The 18186-nt window shown below is 39.7% G+C and overlaps 1 protein-coding gene across 2 annotated transcripts in view; it reads left to right on the plus strand.

Annotated features, from left to right (window-relative positions):
- The window catches only part of LOC307170272 (NACHT, LRR and PYD domains-containing protein 3-like), a 412645-nt gene that overhangs the window by 259736 nt on the left and 134723 nt on the right, over positions 1–18186 (plus strand). Inside the window, exons 3-5 of one of the 2 annotated variants that reach the window (XM_079891359.1) lie at positions 2294–4243; positions 12016–12186; positions 13350–13523. In XM_079891359.1, coding sequence (XP_079747485.1) covers positions 2294–4243; positions 12016–12186; positions 13350–13523 — 2295 coding nt within the window. The remainder of the gene's footprint in view (positions 1–2293; positions 4244–12015; positions 12187–13349; positions 13524–18186) is intronic. The other variant, XM_079891357.1, reaches the window with a different exon arrangement.

The raw sequence follows: 18186 nt of genomic DNA on the forward strand, positions 1-18186 counted from the left end.
TCAAGTTTATGGTAACTTTATTTTGACGGTTCACTTTATGGCGCTTTTCCACTGCATGATACGCCTCAGTACGGCCCACTGTTGGGGGGTTTCCATTGTGTAAAGTTCCTAGTACCTGGTACTTTTTTAGTACCACCTTGGTTGAGGTTCCAAGCGAGCCGTACCGAGACTAAAATGTGACGTGTAAACACTGCAGATCACTAATTTGGTCAGAGAGGATCTTCACTGTAGCGTCATTGAATTTGCAAAATGAGACGCCAAACCCGGTGGATTTAAATAGTCAGCAACAGCCACCGCAGGATCATTTGTCTGCACAACCTTTTTAAACGACCGTCGTACGCAACCTGAAAAAAGAAATGAGCCTGAGACTGAAAGCTTGAAAGCTTCTGGCAACATTAAATCCAGGAGAGAAAACTATTCTAGAGAAAGAGCAAGTAGAAATTGAGTATGATCACTTAGAAGCGGTGCTAAACTGCAGTGGAAACCGAGCCAAAAATAAAGAGCCGAGCTGAGCCCAGTCGTGCCGAGTCGAACCACGCAGTGGAAAAGTGCCTTTAGACGTTCTACTAACTATAAGTAAATCACAACTACATGTCAACTAACTCTCATTAGAGTATTAGTAGACTGTTAGTAGAGTGTTAGGTTAGGGTAAGGTGTTCGAGTTCGGGTTAGTAGAATAAGTTGACATGTAATTGTAACGTTGCTTATAGTCAGTAAAATGTCTGTTGAGGATCATCAAAATAAAGTCTTAGCAGATATTAAACAGTCTACTGATACTCTAATGACTTGTAATTCACATGTAGTTGCAAAGTAACTTCTGGTTAGTAGAATGTCTAAAGTGAACCATCTAAATAGTTACTACAGTTTATTTGTTTAGCACTTTTTAGAATATAAACTGTTTAAAAGCAGCTTAACAGAAGATGTATGTATCATATATGCACAAAACAGCGTAATTATTTTGATTAATGCCAATATTATTTGAGGTTCAGATTAATGATGTTGTTATCAGTGAAGAGTCTGATCAGAGCAGCATCTAAAACTTCTCTAGGCCGACAGAGCTGATGATATTGATCAAACGCTGCTGTCTGACATTATTGTTATGTTGAGGGTCTAAACACTATTCAGAGCCATTTGCTCTTTATGCATAGAATATGATTGCAGAAAAAATATGTTTTTATTGAATATTGATGGATCAATAGATTTTGTGGGAAAATAAATCATTAAAGTGGTTTGTTTTGGTAAAAAATCATATACATGTATGAGGCGGCAATAACCTTTAAGCCTTTTACCCCCGACTATCCTATAGACTATAGTCTGCGTAAAATCTATCCAGAGTCTGGGTAAAAAAATAAAAAAAACTTTATTGCCGCCTCATACATTTATAAGATTTAAAAGACTCACCAGGATGGGGCAAAAGGCCCCCAGTATTGATACAAACACTTTAGCAATAAATTAATGTGTTTTGCATAATATCTAAGTTAGTACTTGTTCAAAACAATCACTTTAGTTCTGTTTATTTTAATAAATAAAAGAAATGCATTTTTGTTTAATAATATACTGTCATTAAAATTAAACTGTTCATTATAAAAACACAGAACAATGGTATAATGATTCAGTTCGACTCCCAAGACAAGACGATGCTCACCCGACTGGCCAATAGTAACGTGGCCCCGCCCATGACACAATTTTCACAGTGAAAGCAGAATCCTGACACGAGAGCAAGAAATTGCATCGAGAGCAAAGAAAAGCATTTTGAGAGAAACACTTTTTTTTTTAGAGAAAATGTTTTCACACTGATAGCAAAAATATATATTTGAGAGTTTTTTTTTTTTCAAAGTATTTTGAGAGAGATTTTTTTTTCTCAGAAATAACTTTAAAAAATTCAAATTTATATTTGTTTATGTTCTATGAGAAAATACTTTCTCTCAACTTTTTCTAGTGTCAAATATTATTATTTTTGCTATTGGTATGAAAACTTTTTCTCTCAAATATTTTTTTTTTCTCTCATGAAATGCTTTTTTGCTATCAGTGTGATAACTTTTTCTCTCAAACTTTTTTTTCTCTCTCAGATCATTTATTTTCTCGCATGTAATAAAGACACAATTCTCTCTCCAAGTGCCTGATGTTCATTATTAATTAACAGTTTGTTGGCAACATGGATAAATAAAATCTGTGCAAGAACTCTGAGGATCTCCATGTGTGATATTAGGAAGACAGTTTCTACATGTAGTATGATTTTTATATTTATTTTAACAGAGGTTTTTGTGTCTCTGTCTTCTTAATGTGTTTTCAGTGGTGTGAGAGCTGACCAGATCAGAGATGTGTCCTGTCAGACCAGCACATCCTCCTCCTGTCAGAAACACATCAGTCATCATGACACAGAAGCAGCCCTGCAGCTCGACTCTCACCAGCCAGTGCATGATGATCTGCAGAGAGTCAAAGACCAGCACAAAACCAGCATGAAGAACAAGTATGAGAACTTATTTGAGGGAATCAAACTACAGGAGAATCAGACCCTCCTGAACAGGATTTACACACAGCTGTACATCATAGAGGGAGAGAGTGAAGGAGTGAATGAAGAACATGAGGTGCTACAGATGGAGAAAAGTTACAAGACACTCCAAGACACTGCAATCAACTGCAATGACATTTTTGATCCTTCACCTGAACTAGGGTATGAGGAGAAGAGAAGAGAGAAGGACAAAATCAAGACTGTTCTTACTAAAGGCATCGCTGGAATTGGAAAAACCGTCTCTGTGCAGAAGTTCATTCTGGACTGGGCTGAGGGAAAAGCCAATCAGGATGTAGATTTCATGTTTGTGCTTCCATTTAGAGAGCTGAACTTGATTAAAGATCATCAGTACAGTCTTCACAGACTTCTGCTGGGCTTTCATCCTGAACTTCAAGATCTGGACTCAAAGATATGTGATGAATGTACAGTTGTGTTCATCTTTGATGGTCTGGATGAGAGCAGAATTACACCGATGTTTTCAGACATCGAGAAAGTTTCTGATGTGACTGAATCTTCATCAGTGGGTGTGTTGATGTCAAACCTCATGAAAGGAGATCTGCTTCCCTCTGCTCTCATCTGGATCACCACCAGACCAGCAGCAGCCAATCAGATCCCCTCCAAATACATCAACCGTGTGACAGAAATTCAGGGATTCAATGAGCCTCAGAAGGAGGAATATTTCAGGAAGAGAATCAGTGATGAGGATCAAGCCAGCAGAATCATCTCACACATCAGAAGAGCAAGAAGCCTTCACATCATGTGCCACATACCCGTCTTCTGCTGGATCTCAGCCACTGTGCTTCAAATCATCCTGAAACAAGATCTCAGTGCAGAAATCCCACAAACTCTGACTGAAATGTACATACACTTCCTCCTCATTCAAACTAGTATGAGGAACCAGAAGTATGAAGAGAGAGATCCAGAGAATCTCCTGCTGTCCAACAGAGAAGTGATTGTGAAACTTGCTGAACTGGCTTTCAATCAGCTGATGAAGGGCAATGTGATGTTCTATGAGGAGGACCTGATTGAGAGCGGCATAGACGTCACAGACGCCTCAGTGTATTCTGGGATTTGCACTGAGATCTTTAGGGAGGAATCTGTGATTTATCACAGGAAGGTTTACAGCTTTGTACATCTGAGCTTTCAGGAGTTTTTTGCAGCACTGTATGTGTTTCTCTGCTATTTACACAAGAACAGTGAAGTTATGAAAATGTTCCTGACAGGAGAGTTCAGAACTCAGTGTACGATTGTTTCTCTGGATGATTTTCTGAAGGGAGCAATGAATAAAGCCTTGACAAGTAAAAATGGACACCTGGATCTTTTCCTTCGATTCCTTCATGGCATCTCACTGGAGTCCAATCAGAGACTCTTAAAGGATCTGCTGATTCACAAAGAGAATAACCCAAAGAGCATCAAGAAAATAATCCAAAACCTTAAAAACGAAAACACAGAAAGTCCAAAAGACAATGTCAGCCCTGAAAGATGGATGAATCTGTGTCACTGCTTGATTGAGATGAAGGATAGTTCTCTTGTTGAAGAAATGCAGGCATTTTTACAATCTGGAACAAAAAACAAACGTCTTACTCTTGCACAATGTTCAACTTTGGCAAACATGATCTTGATGTCAGAAAAGGTGATGGATGAGTTTGACCTTAAAAAGTACAACACCCAATCATCACAAGAGGGTCGAAGGAGACTGTTACCTGCTCTGAGGAACTGCAGAAAAGCTCTGTGAGTGTGAAAATATGAACTATCAACTGAATTGAAATATGAACATAATACCTCTCATGTAGGCTAATAGTTTAGCTGAATGCGCTTTAATTACTTTTTTATTTACATAAATTTGAAGTGTCTACAGATTAAAATATTTAAAATAATTATTTTAATTTGTAATTATAATTGAAATCCAAGTAATTACATTTCTGAAGTTTTAAAAGCTGAATATCTTTTTTTAACCAATGAATTTACATGACTTTTCCATTGTTCATAATTTGCTGGATAAGGATAAAGCATTTTTAGAAAAATATTGATACTTTGCACGTGACGTCACAAGTACTGCCTGGCGGGCAAGAACGTCGTTCTCCAGCAACGAAACCCAGTAAACTAATCAAGGGTCGCCAGTTTTACTATACAAAAGTTGGTGTTTTGAGGTGTAAACGACATGTCAGATAGTTGTTGTGCAATTGGATGCACTAACCGCAGATGAGATAAGCAACCTTCACAGTATACACGTCTGTGCAAATTAGCCTACCATCAAAGGTAATTTCAACATTTGTTTGAATGGGTGTATGATCATGTAATTAATCGTGTCTTTAAGTTACTGTAGTTTCGTCAATCAACACCACCAATATTTACCAGCTGGTTCGGCGAGTCAGCTGTTTGTGTTATGAATCTAAGCTAGACTAACTGTAACGTTACGTTCACACCGCCGCCGGCGAGAGCGGCAAAATTCATTGAAAATGAATGATTTCCGGGCACTTTGACGCTCTCGCCGGTGGCGGTGTGAACGCACAGTAACAGCTGTCGTCTTTTGCTAACAATAACAGAAGTGTGTGATAGGTTGTTTTGAGGTTTGCGATATCTATGATGTTCAATGAGAACCAGAGATGACCCAACAGTAGAGCTAACGTTAGATTATTTACGGAGGAATTATTACTGCTCGATTATCTTTAAAAACCTTGTCTGCTTTACACAATTTAGCTATCTTGGAGTTAATCCTAGTCCATATGCAGCTAGCTCGCTAACAGACTTGATAGCTACTAGAAAGACCTGGAACTACAGGACTCAACGTTGAAAATACCCGTTTGTTGCCCGCCAGGTATCCGTGGTAGTCACGTGACTGCAAAGTATCAATATTCATTTTCCTGGTCTAGAAATCACACTTTTAAAATTAGGCTACCTCGTATATCTAGTTGCGGTGATGATGTATTAAAATAAGAAATATCTTGATTTAGGTCAGTGGTTTTCAATCCCAGCACTGTACATTTTTAATGTCTCACTTATCTAACTGTAATGATTCCTGTCTTGTGTTTCCCTCGTCTTGTGTGGACTTTAGTTATTTCCTGTTCTGTGTCATGTTTTGTAGTCCTTTGTAGTTTTTCTAGTTTATTAGTATCCCCAGGTGTTTCTTATTAACCACGCCCCCTTGTTACTTAATTAAGCTTGTTTGTCTCTGTGTATTTATAGCCCTTGTTTTTCACTTGTTACCTTGTCAGTTGTTGTACATGTAATGGTTGCCTCTGTGATTCCCTGGTTTTGTTCCTTTGAGTTCCGTGTTCCATGTTTCTTGTTACTTTATTAAAATACCCTGCGTTTAGATCCTCGTCTTCACCTGTCTTCCTCAGCAACGTTACAGAACAACTGACCACTACTATGGATCTAGCAAGTACTAGCCGGGACCCACTGAGCAAAATTAGTTCTATTTATCAAGATGATCGCAGCATCGAAAGTTATGTGGAGGAGTTCCTTTTTTATAGTCATCTCGTTCCTGTGAACGAGGCTAAGCTGAAGGACTGTTTCTGGAGTGGACTAGAACAGGACATTAGCTTAAATTTACCAGAGGAAGACCCCAGCTGGACCCTGGTACAGTACATTGACTTTGTCCTGCAGTTTTGTGGTTCCCCCTTCACTGTAGGGGAGGTGGAGAAACTTCACTCCAGTCCAGCCGAGCCTGCACTTCACGCCAGTCCAGCCGAGCCTGCACTTCACGCCAGCCCAGAGTCTCCTTTCGCCACTGGTCCCGTCCAGTCCAGAGTCTCCTTCGCCGCTGGTCCCGCCCAGCTCAAAGCCCTCTTCACCGCTGGTCCCGTCCAGCTCAGAGTCCTCTTCATCGCTGGTCCCGTCCAGCCCAGAGCCTTCACCGCTGGTCCCGCCCAGCTCAGAGTCCTCTTTGCCACTGGTTCTGTCCAGCTCAAGGCCCTCTTCATCGCTGGTCCAGGACTCTTTACCGGGGAGCCTCCCCAAGAAAATTTTGGGGGGGGGGGGCAATACACCTCCGGACCAGTCTGATCCGCCAGGACCACCAGAGGGGTGGTCTCCTGTTCCGCCCTGGACGTCCGAGGGTCCATCATCTCTGCCTTGGACGCCCGAGGGTCCTTCAGCTCTGCCATGGCCGCCCGAGGGGTCATCTCCGCCGTGGCCGCCCGAAGGGTCGTCTCCGCCATGGCAGCCCGAAGGGTCGTCTCCGCCGTGGCCGCCCGAGGGGTCGTCTCCGCCATGGCAGCCCGAAGGGTCGTCTCCGCCGTGGCCGCCCGAGGGGTCGTCTCCGCCGTGGCCGCCCGAAGGGTCGTCTCCGCCGTGGCCGCCCGAAGGGTCTTCTCCGCCGTGGCCGCCCGAAGGGTCGTCTCCGCCGTGGCCGCCCGAGGGGTCGTCTCCGCCGTGGCCGCCCAAAGGGTCGTCTCCGTCGTGGCCGCCAGAAGGGTTTGTCTTCGCTGTGGCCTTCTCCTCAGCCTGCACCGCCGTGGTCCCCTGCACAGCCTGCTCCGCCCTGGTTCCCTGCACAGCCTGGCCCTCCGTCCCTCCCCCAAGACCGCCTCCGCTTCTCCACCCTCCTGAACTTTTTGTTGTTTTAATGGGCGTCAGGAGCCGCCCATAGGGGGGGGGGGGGGGTGGGGTATGTCACGGTGTGGGTTTCGTGTCTTGTTCCTGTCTGTCATGTGTTCCTCTGTCCTGTCACATATTTTGCAGTTCCCCGTTATGCTGATTAGTCTTCCCAGGTGTTTCCAATTAGCCACACCTCCTTGTTATCTTGTTTAGCTTGTTTGTCCCGGTGTATTTATAGCCCTTGTTTCACTTGTTACCTTGTCAGTTGTTGTACATGTAAGGGTTGCTTCTAGTCTTGTCATTCTCGTGGTTTTGTTTCTTTATCCCGCCCAGCTCAAAGCCCTCTTCACCGCTGGTCCCGTCTAGCTCAGAGTCCTCTTTACCGCTGGTCCCGTCCAGCCCAGAGCCTTCACCGCTGGTCCCGCCCAGCTCAGAGTCTTCTTCGCCGCTGGTTCCGTCCAGTTCAGAGCTCTCATTGCTGCCCAGCACAGAGCCCTCATCACTGCCCAGCTCAAAGCCCTCTTCGCCGCTGGTCCTGCCCAGCTCAAAGCCTTCTTCGCCGCTGGTCCTGCCCAGCTCAAAGCCTTCTTCGCCGCTGGTCCTGCCCAGCTCAAGGCCCTCTTCATCGCTGGTCCAGGACTCTTTACCGGGGAGCCTCCCCAAGAAAATTTGGGGGGGGGCAATACACCTCTGGACCAGTCTGATCCGCCAGGACCGCCAGAGGGGTGGTCTCCTGTTCCGTCCTGGACGTCCGAGGGTCCATCATCTCCACCGTGGCCGCCCGAAGGGTCTTATCCGCCGTGGCCGCCCGAAGGGTCTTATCCGCCGTGGCCGCCCGAAGGGTCGTCTCCGCCTTGGCCGCCCGAAGGGTCGTCTCCACCGTGGCCACCCGAAGGATCGTCTCCGCCGTGGCCGCCCGAAGGGTCGTCTCCTCCCTGGCCGCCCGAAGGGTCGTCTCCTCCGCCCTGGCCGCCCGAAGGGTCGTCTCCTCCCTGGCCGCCTGAAGGGTCGTCTCTGCCCTGGTTGCCTGCACAGCCTGCTCCGCCCTGGTCGCCTGCACAGCCTACTCCACCCTGGTCTCTCGTCCTGTCGCAGTCTCCAGGCCCTCTTCCGTTCCATGGGCCTGGCCCTCCATCCTGCCCCCGGATCCGCCTCCGATCCACCACCCTCCTGGACTATTGTTTTCTGAGGAGTGTCTGGAATCCACTCCTTAAGTGGGGGGCTATGTAATGATTCCTGTCTTGTGTTTCCCTCGTCTTGTGTGGACTTTAGTTATTTCCTGTTCTGTGTCATGTTTTGTAGTCCTTTGTAGTTTTTCTAGTTTATTAGTATCCCCAGGTGTTTCTTATTAACCACGCCCCCTTGTTACTTAATTAAGCTTGTTTGTCTCTGTGTATTTATAGCCCTTGTTTTTCACTTGTTACCTTGTCAGTTGTTGTACATGTAATGGTTGCCTCTGTGATTCCCTGGTTTTGTTCCTTTGAGTTCCGTGTTACATGTTTCTTGTTACTTTATTAAAATACCTTGCGTTTAGATCCTCGTCTTCACCTGTCTTCCTCAGCAACGTTACACTAACACACATATTAGAGGTCTTGGAGTGTTTACTAACTAGCTGATGAGTTGAATTTAAAAATGTGCAGTGCTGTGGGTACTCTAGGAACAGGATTGAGCAGAACTAGTGAGCCTACTAGTCCGGGCCTTAATGCTATGGTAATGTAACCGTGATAAGAGCACTGAAAACATTATGTTGCTTGGGCGGCTTGAGTCCTTGTAGAGTAATTTACTACGGCTTAGAACACGGCTCAACCATTGAATCAAGGTCCAGAACTATCTGTCATATAACTAATTATTGACATACAAGAGGGCTTTTCACACTTATAATAATAATAGTCAACCCTGGGTCATTGTAAACCTTTACACTGATCATAATTTACCTGGGGTTAACAATTAATCCTGGGTATTTATAAACTGATGTTTCATGCTGTACACTCCTAAACCCTCGGTTAACATTTGTATTTGCGAATTTGCGGTGTTAGATTCATTGATTGGACGAACGCTGCATGCAACCTGTTTACATGAAGGCTCTTGCATTGCGCAACCTCATATTATATTGCCGAGTACTATCAAGTTTTTTTTTCTCTATCGACTTTATGGATCTTCTTCACTCCAATTGGCGAGTTTTCTGTTGCCATTTAAAATGTTTCCCATAAAACACTGAAATAAATGTTTATACAACGCTCATGGTGCATCCGCAATTGCATACTGTAGAGTAGGCACTACATTTGAATTAGAATATCCTTCACGACCGTTAAAAATGTATGATATATATAGTATGAATTAGGGCTGCATGATATTGGAAAAAACTTACATTGCAATATTTAGTTTTTCTCCGATATATATGTCGAAATATAAATAAACATTTTCACCAGTTGATTTGAATAGCTCTATTTGAATAGAATTAATCATTCTAGAATAATTGGGGTGATTTTGTAGGGAAGTGAATCTGCATAGAAAATAATAATTTATAAAGATTTAAGATATATAATTTAAGAAAGACACAATTGAAATGAGCAGTGCTTTGTTTTTCAGGTAAATCTAACAGTATTCAGGTACAGAAATGTAATAATCAAATGTAAAAATAAGTCTTCAATGTATAAATGAAATATAACTAATATAATTAATTACCGTTATTAATACAATTTATCTTTGTTAAAACTACAAAAGTCATTTCTCTTTCTCTTGTGTTGTTTGATCACCATTGGTCTCACAAACAGCTGTGGGTACATTAAGCTGCTGTCCCTTTAAGACGAATGCCCGGGCCTAATATAAATGACACATCCGTTTTCTTTCTCAATTGTTTACAGCAGACAACCGACTGTGTTTACAAGGATTCTCGCCAAGACAGAAATTTTTACTTAATTTTACGTGCACGTGTCCGTTTAAGCTCGAAATAAAGAGAAAGGGTGCACGGGCTTTGTGTGTGCGCACAGAGAAGTCCTCTTGCGCTTGATGCCTGGCTCGACTTAAAAACGTGCACATTATAAACTTTCACTCTATGATAGTTAAACTTTGCAAATAATCCAAGACTATCCATCAATCCATGACTATCGATGCTGAAACGACACATTGTGTAGCCCTAAATAGAATAAATATTTTTATGATCCTTCTTATTAAAAATAAATAAATAAATAAATAACATAACATTCTGCAAGGTGTTTTGTAAACTTATGACTAAAGTGTAAATGTAACAAAAATCATAACATTATTAGAAGCCATAATGTTGCTATGGTTACTATGTCAATCATCGCAATTTCATGACTCACAGGACTCAAATTTAGCGGATTCACTCCCACATTTAAATGCAGTTATCACTTACAGTGATAACATTTACGTTTGTGTGAATTTTGTGATCTCCAGGTTGTGGAAGATGAATTTCATTTTGTTTTTTTACTGTCCTTTATATTGTGACATAAGGGACTCTCTTTTTGAATCAATTCAGTTAAAAAATCCTGATATTTTCTGGAAATATGAAGGGGAGATTTTGTGCTGGCTGTTTGAAAATGATGTTTTTGCTTTGGCGAAATTTATAGAAAAGGCCTGGTATCTACGGCAAAGTATTCTGTATCCCATATGAAAAGCCATTTCTATTTGTATGTGTACTTATTTTTATGGATTTAGTTATGTTATGTTAGGTTCTATGTTACGTCACGTGGCTATCTGGAGATAATTATTAAATTATTACTGTAGTGTCTAATAAGCCCATGAGGGCTGGGCACCTTGGTGCTTGACACGTAAATAAACAAATCAATCAAAAAAAAACAAAAAAAAAACAGTGTGAACGTAACCACTGGTCCTCTAGAAGCATGAAAAACAAAACTATTATTTAGATCGTCAATAGGGCTCCCTTTTAAGCCATCACTTACCGCGTTCTGCACTCTCACTAAAACTCACGTCAGAAACAGAAGTTGTCTGCACAAACCAAATTTGTTCACAAACCACTCATAAACGTCATTATCTCAAAACTACAAACTTTTACATACATGCTGCTGACATTATTGTAGCAGAGATTGTGCTGAATACAGTGTAATCAGACTTTAGCCATGAAAATGTCACAAGTAACAGAAATAAGCACAAATATCAGAGCATGTCAGAACACCTCCAGGGCCCAGAAAATACCTCAGACCCCAGAGGGTTAACCCATTTAGTGGTTAGTAAGATTTAGCCTTAATAAGTCACGTATCTCAAGTAAATACAGTCAATTATGGCTCAAGTGAACATAAACAGCTGGTTTAAAACCAGATATGTGTCAGTATATTAGAAGCACTCGGTCTTAAAGTGACAGCAGCCTAGAATACAGCAGTCTGTGTCATTAATGTCAATCAAACAACAGAAGATGTTAAATGTGGGGTTAGACAGGCAAGGGGTTAAAGCACTAAGACATGGGAAGAGTATAGCTATATGATAGTCATATCGTCATCGCATTATTAAACATTGTTATCGCACATCGCAGCTTTTCCTCATATCGTGCAGCCCTACCTTGGTTCTTTAAAACAGCAAAAAAACAATGTTATTTGCATATCGAGCAGAAACAAAGCAACCTCGGCATCTGTTTTCAGGCCTTGGTAGCACTTTATCTTAGAGTCCTTTTCCTCTTGTACATACTATGTAATTTTTACATAAACTAATTAATATGTTATAATAGTAATTACAATAACTGGGTACTAACTAGGTACTAACCATGAACCTAAACCTAACCTTAACCCATGCAGTTACCTGATATTACCCAATACTTTCTAAAGTAAGTGCACTGGAAGAACATGTAAGTGCATGTAATGTAAAATATAAGTGCAACCCAGGCCTTCTCGCTCTCTAACGTCTCTCCAGTACGCAAAAGCTTCTCCATTATTAACAAGCTTTTGACTGATCATAACCTTTTAACAAGTGTCTTCTCTTTTTTTCAGATTAGCAGCCTGTAATCTCACTGATCAGCACTGTGAAGTTGTGGCTTCAGTTCTACAGTCATCAAACTCCCTGAGAGAGCTGGACCTGAGTAACAATCACCTGCAGGATTCAGGACAGAAGCTACTTTGTGCTGGACTGAAGAGTCCAAACTGTCAACTCAACATACTGAGGTTTGAGTTTGACTTTCATTCATTAATTAATGTTAATAATAATGTGTGCTTTATATACATTTATACTACAGGGGGCTGTTGAAGGCATGAATCTGATTGGTTGATGAATAGAGGTGGTTGGAAAAAAACAAACCTAGAGTTTTGAACTCAACCATTTTTTTTGGACCAATTAGACTTTACATGTTTTCAACATTGCACCCTTAAACGAGCTGTATGTAGTTTTCAGCGGCCTCTAGCGGTGATGTTTCAGATTGCAACCAATAAGTTTACAAGCGCGTGCTCTTACGCATGCTCGAATTTATGAGCGAGCACTGTGGGTACCGGCCAGACTGAGACGCAACACACCGGAGAAAGCATCACATAACATGCTGGAAACTCAGGTAAAACTCCCACTGCAACATTACAATAATAGGCTACTTTTATCAGCTTGACGTTGAACTAATGCTCCATGCTCGTACCATGATAAGTATGGAACCCTATCAACCGTGCCGAATTTTGCCACTGCAAGCACCACTTCACATTTTCTTCAGGAAATGTACATTCTAGGTTTGTAGATAAGGTTTCTCCATGATTCAAATGCCCTGCCGATGTTGATCCGTGTTTTTCACCCGAAGTTCATCCGATTCACGCCTGGCCTTACGAGCTTCAGCAGAATTTTTTTTGTTTGTTTTTTATCAATATGTGGAGTCTGTGTTTTGCTGGGCGCATATCGTTTCTTAGTGTTATCAGACATGCCATAAGTTGCATAAGTCATAAGTCCATGTCATAAGTTGCAGTGTCGTCGTCGTCGCTGTTGAGTGCAAAGTCAGTAGGCTAGACGAGGCGAGAGGCTCGGGAGCGCGCATGCAGGTGACGTCACTGGCGGTAAATCCGACCCGGGACCTTCACATAAAAATAAGAATACTTGCTTTCAGAGGTAATAGCAAAAAACGCAAAGTGGATCATTTTAATGTGAGATTACAACCCCTTCACACACAGGCAATAAAAAAAAGGATTCGTTTTGGTATAAAAGCTACATACAGCACCTTTAAGTAATTCAATTTACACACAAACTCAACTCACAAACTCAACTCAGGTGAATGCACATTAGTGTAACATTGTAAATATAGTTTATATATTGTATATACTATATTGTAATATATTAAGGCAATATATTATTTCAGATTAGCAGCCTGTAATCTCACTGATCAGCACTGTGAAGATGTGGCTTCAGTTCTACAATCATCAAACTCACCCCTGAGAGAGCTGGACCTGAGTAACAATGACCTGCAGGATTCAGGAGTGAATGTACTCTCTGCTGGACTGAAGAATCCAAACTGTCAACTCAACATTTTGAGGTACTTAGAAGTTTTATGTATATAGCGCCTTTTCTGTAGCTCAAGGCCACTTTACATTGTACATTACAATACATTTACACACCCACACACACATTACAAACACATAATGATACATATAGCCACATTATCCAACGTACATGTTAAATAGATATGTTTTTAGCTGAGTCTTGAAGGTAGCCATAGATGAGATATAATGAAGTGTAAGGGGTAGTGAATTTAGGGGCATTACCACTAAATGAACTTCCACCTACAGCGTATCAAATATATCACGGTTACAACGATGGAAACTGTAGTTTTAAAAAACCTTTACAATAAGATTCCATTTGTTAGATAACATTAGATAAAATTACCTAACAATAAACAATACAGATGGTACCCAACCAGAATGCCTATTACCGCCGCGCCAGCCGCCGCAGCAAAATCACCGCGGCGAAAATAAACCAGCCGCATTTCAAAGTCGTTCCCGAAATGACCGCCAGGTGGCGCAAAGGGACATTGTGCAAAACAGCAGCAATAGCCGTATTTTAAAATGTAAGTGGGTTAAATATAAAACCCTAAGCCTGATAGGCATATTTTTCATATATATAAATAGGCCTATTATGCTACAACAGAATAGAACCAAAGATAGAATCAATTTTAGAACTGAAAAAAATAGAATCAAAAGTTAAAAATAGAGACGATATTAGGAGCAATGACGCTGAATATTTTTACTATTCTATTGAGGAATTAGATAAATGAAGAGCTCTCGTGAGCGATACAATTGCATAGTAATTTATAGTGATTTCAAAAGCAGTCCTTAAAAAAAAAATACATGGAGTAGTGTGGTATAATTTTTCAGAGATTACGCGGAACGGGTTTTAGTTAAGATCCTGGTTCCAATGCCCTTAATGTATAGGCTAGGCTACTGCTTTAAAAAAATGTCACAACGCGTTTTGAGATTGTTTTGAATTAAACATTGAAGTTTAAAATGTAGTGTTTTGGCACACCAGGCCGAGTGGCGTTACGCATCGTTCAAAAATCAAGTTTTATTCTGACATGTTGAATTGGCGTTAGAATTTTTTTTTAGATTTATTAGATTTAGATTTTAGATTTCGTTAGATTTATTTTTCTCATAACAGCTAAAATAACTTAATATATGCCTTGTCTTAATATGACCTACTTAATATAGGCAATAGGCATATACTAGCCTATATAATAGCCTAAATTAGCAAAACTTGGCCACTAAATATTTAATTTTCAATTATTTTAATTATCACAATTAAAGTTTTAATTTTATTAAATTGAACAAGCGCAACAATCAGCATTTAATCAAATATTCTAAAAGATGTATTATTAATAATAATGTTATTTCAACATAAAATTTCGTTTTTTGACATAATATGTGTGCGTGCAACAAGCAAGATGTGTATTTGTAAATCCGGTGATGCGTGCATTGATTTTTATCAATAAACTAGTGTTTTCTGACAGTGTCGACTGCAAAGATGAAGTTGACGATCGCCATATTTGTAGTGAACGCACCTAGAGAGAAATGCACATAAAGACATAATCAGAGAGTAGCCTTTTTCTTTTCGTTTTGAATTATTTCGTTTGAAGACATTTCAAGCTTTGTGTATTTGATGTATTTATCATGTCTGTGTGAGGCATACGCTGAGTTTCGTTAAGTTAGGAGGATGAGATGCGCTCCAGCTGACGTGCAATGCAAGTGACCGCTCGGGCGCCTCCATGATTAGTGTCTGTTATATTTGCTTCTCTTACTTATTAAATACAGGCAATTGGTTGATGAAAAATTTATTCAAATTAAGATACAATTTATAGAAAACAAAATTCACTTTAAATAAAGGTTTTCTACTAAACAAAACTTAATGAAGTGGTCAAAATCATGTCTGACCCACTCCATATCCATCTCTCGATATAATGCATCCTATCTTACTCGTGCTGTTCACTTTTCATATTCAACATAGATGGAAAAAAATAACATTATAATATTTTAACAAATATGATACTAAATGAGATTATTTAATGGCTACAACAGTATAGTAGGCTTATAGACTCTATTTGTACAAATTGCTGCACATTAATTTAATTAAATAAAACCTTGTAACGAATTCACACTGTATGGTAGACTGTGTACAGTTGAGACACCTTAAATAACTTGCGTTCGCAGCAAGCACAAGTTGTGATTTTTTGTGTCAGCTGGGAAGGAAATATATACCAGACCTCTTGGAACTTTAATTGAATACATAGCGTTGGTGAAGCATACTGAAATGACATCCCTACAACTTTATTAGGCCCTACTGAAAATAAATGTATCGAATTTAAGCAAAGTAGCCTAAATATTAAGACTGTAAGCCCTTTGCTTTTTACTTAGCCTATAAAGGACTCTTGTAGCCGACTTTGTGTTAATTTAATTTGTAGAGGATTTTTTTAACTCAAACATTAACACTGAAATAAATTAAACTAAATTATTGTAAATTTTTTGGCACACGACAACGAGTGGCGCTATGCATTGTTCCAAAGCCAGGTTTTTTTCTGGCATGTTGAATTAGTGTTCGACAAACGCGGCGGCGCGTTCATTTGAATGAAGACACACTGGAACGTTAGGCCATGTCGCAACGAGTGAATCGTGGCCGAGTGGTTGAACTTACGTTACGATCATTTAGATGACACGGGTTCGAATCCCGAACTAACTTGGATTACTGATATTTTTATATTAGCCTATTAATGCATTTTATAGTCTATTGTTGATGCAGAGAGATTTGTCTAGTTCTAAAACATAGTTTTTTGCTTATAGCCTATTTACAAAATAAAATCACCATGCATTTCCATTTTACACTAAGGAACAAATAGCCTATTATACAATGACTTTACTTCTGTAACCTATAATGATTCCAATCGTCATTTCAAAAGCAGTTCTGTTAAAAAAAAAAAAAAAAAAAAAAAAAATATATATATATATATATATATATATATATATATATATATATATATATATATATATGACGTTTAAACGACAAACAATAAAATCAGAACCAGTATTTGCGTTCATGGTTCCAGTGGCAGTAATGCATCCACGGCTTTTCAAAATGTCACAAAGCGTTTTGAGATTGTTTTGAATGAAATATTGAAGTTTATAATGAAGTGTTTTGGCAAACCACGACGAGTGGCAAACTCTTTGTTTTGTTTTGCAAACTCAGCTAGCCTGTGGGGGGTTTGGAGAAGGCAATAGTTGCTTTATCGTGGGGGTGCAGGACAGAGGTGTTAATGTTCCGTCTTTCATATGGAGAGTGTCGGAGCCAGCCTGATGAGCAGGCAAAGGCAAAATTCTTTTAAGGATTAATCTCAAAATCTCCAAAAGTCCATAGCCTATGTACAGTAGGCCTTATATCTTATTAAATTATATATTGTAGTTTTATTGATTGTATTTAAAGGTTTTCCACACACAATTTCAATTTAGCAGATACAGAGCTCTTTAATTCGCGACCCACCTCGTTTTATTGTGAGGTGAATTCAGCAAGGCATGTTGTATCTTTGAAGGAACAAAAGCTATTTGTTACAGTTTTTTCTTTCGTGATTTGTGTGGATGACACACAGGGACATATACAGTATTATCAGCTGTATGGTGGTTTTTTGACGCTGAAATGCTTAATTTCGAGAGAGACCCGCCGCGCGCAGTGAGGGAGACCAAACTTACTAAAAAAAATATCCAGCGCGAGAGAGACAAAGAAAAACGCCTGTTCTTAATTTATGTTGCTTTGAACTTTTTTCGTTTTGTACCGTTTTAATTTTTTTATTTAGCTGCAATTTCTTTGACAATAGAAATTTAAAATGTTGCAAGAATAAGATTGTGTTTCTTATTTTGCATCACAAAGGGAATAAACTCTATCGATGCAACCCTGTTTAAATAAATAAACTGTTCCGACACTTTATTCATACCTTGAAATGTGCGATGGGTTTTCAAACTTAATTAATTTTCTTTTTCTTTTACATTTTCATTGTTTATTTTTTAATTGAAAGCAATACTGTATTGAAAGTATTTTTCTGATTTGTTCGATCTGTTTTGAAAAATGTCTTCCGTTGCTATGGCCGGGTATCACTGTCAGTCATCTCAATCTCGTGAATGATTCACACACAAATTTCTTTTTAGCAGATTAAAGACTAGCTTCATCATCTTAATTTTCTGGTGCAATCGGCTGACAGTCTTCCTCATCAGATGTGTCGTCTTTGCAGCGGCTCAACTGGAATGTAGCAAATTTATGTTGTAAATTGATAATTAAACAAGATGATTGACTTTAATAAACAGATGCATATTTAAGCATCAAGAATGGAAAAACACAAACACTGTCGGCTACACTGAGATTCGATCTCAGATCGTTTGAAACTCCGAGAGGCTATTGTTAATGCATTGACCACAGAGCTATCGTCTGAATAGCCTAGGTCTACTATTTTCTCTGTTTTAAAAGTTTGTTATATTCTTTTTTTATTTGCTTATGTTTTTTAACATTGGCAATTTACTGTCTCGAAAAAAATGATAAAAAAAAGTGTTTTTACAAGACCTTGTGCTGTTTATTTATTATTATTACTATTATTATTATTATTATTATGCAGATGTTAATTCAGCCATTCTGTTGGATAAAAATTGTCCCTAATGTAAAATGGAAATTAA

This window comes from Squalius cephalus (genome assembly GCF_949319135.1).
Source record: "Squalius cephalus genome assembly, chromosome: 1".
NCBI lineage: Eukaryota > Metazoa > Chordata > Actinopteri > Cypriniformes > Leuciscidae > Squalius > Squalius cephalus.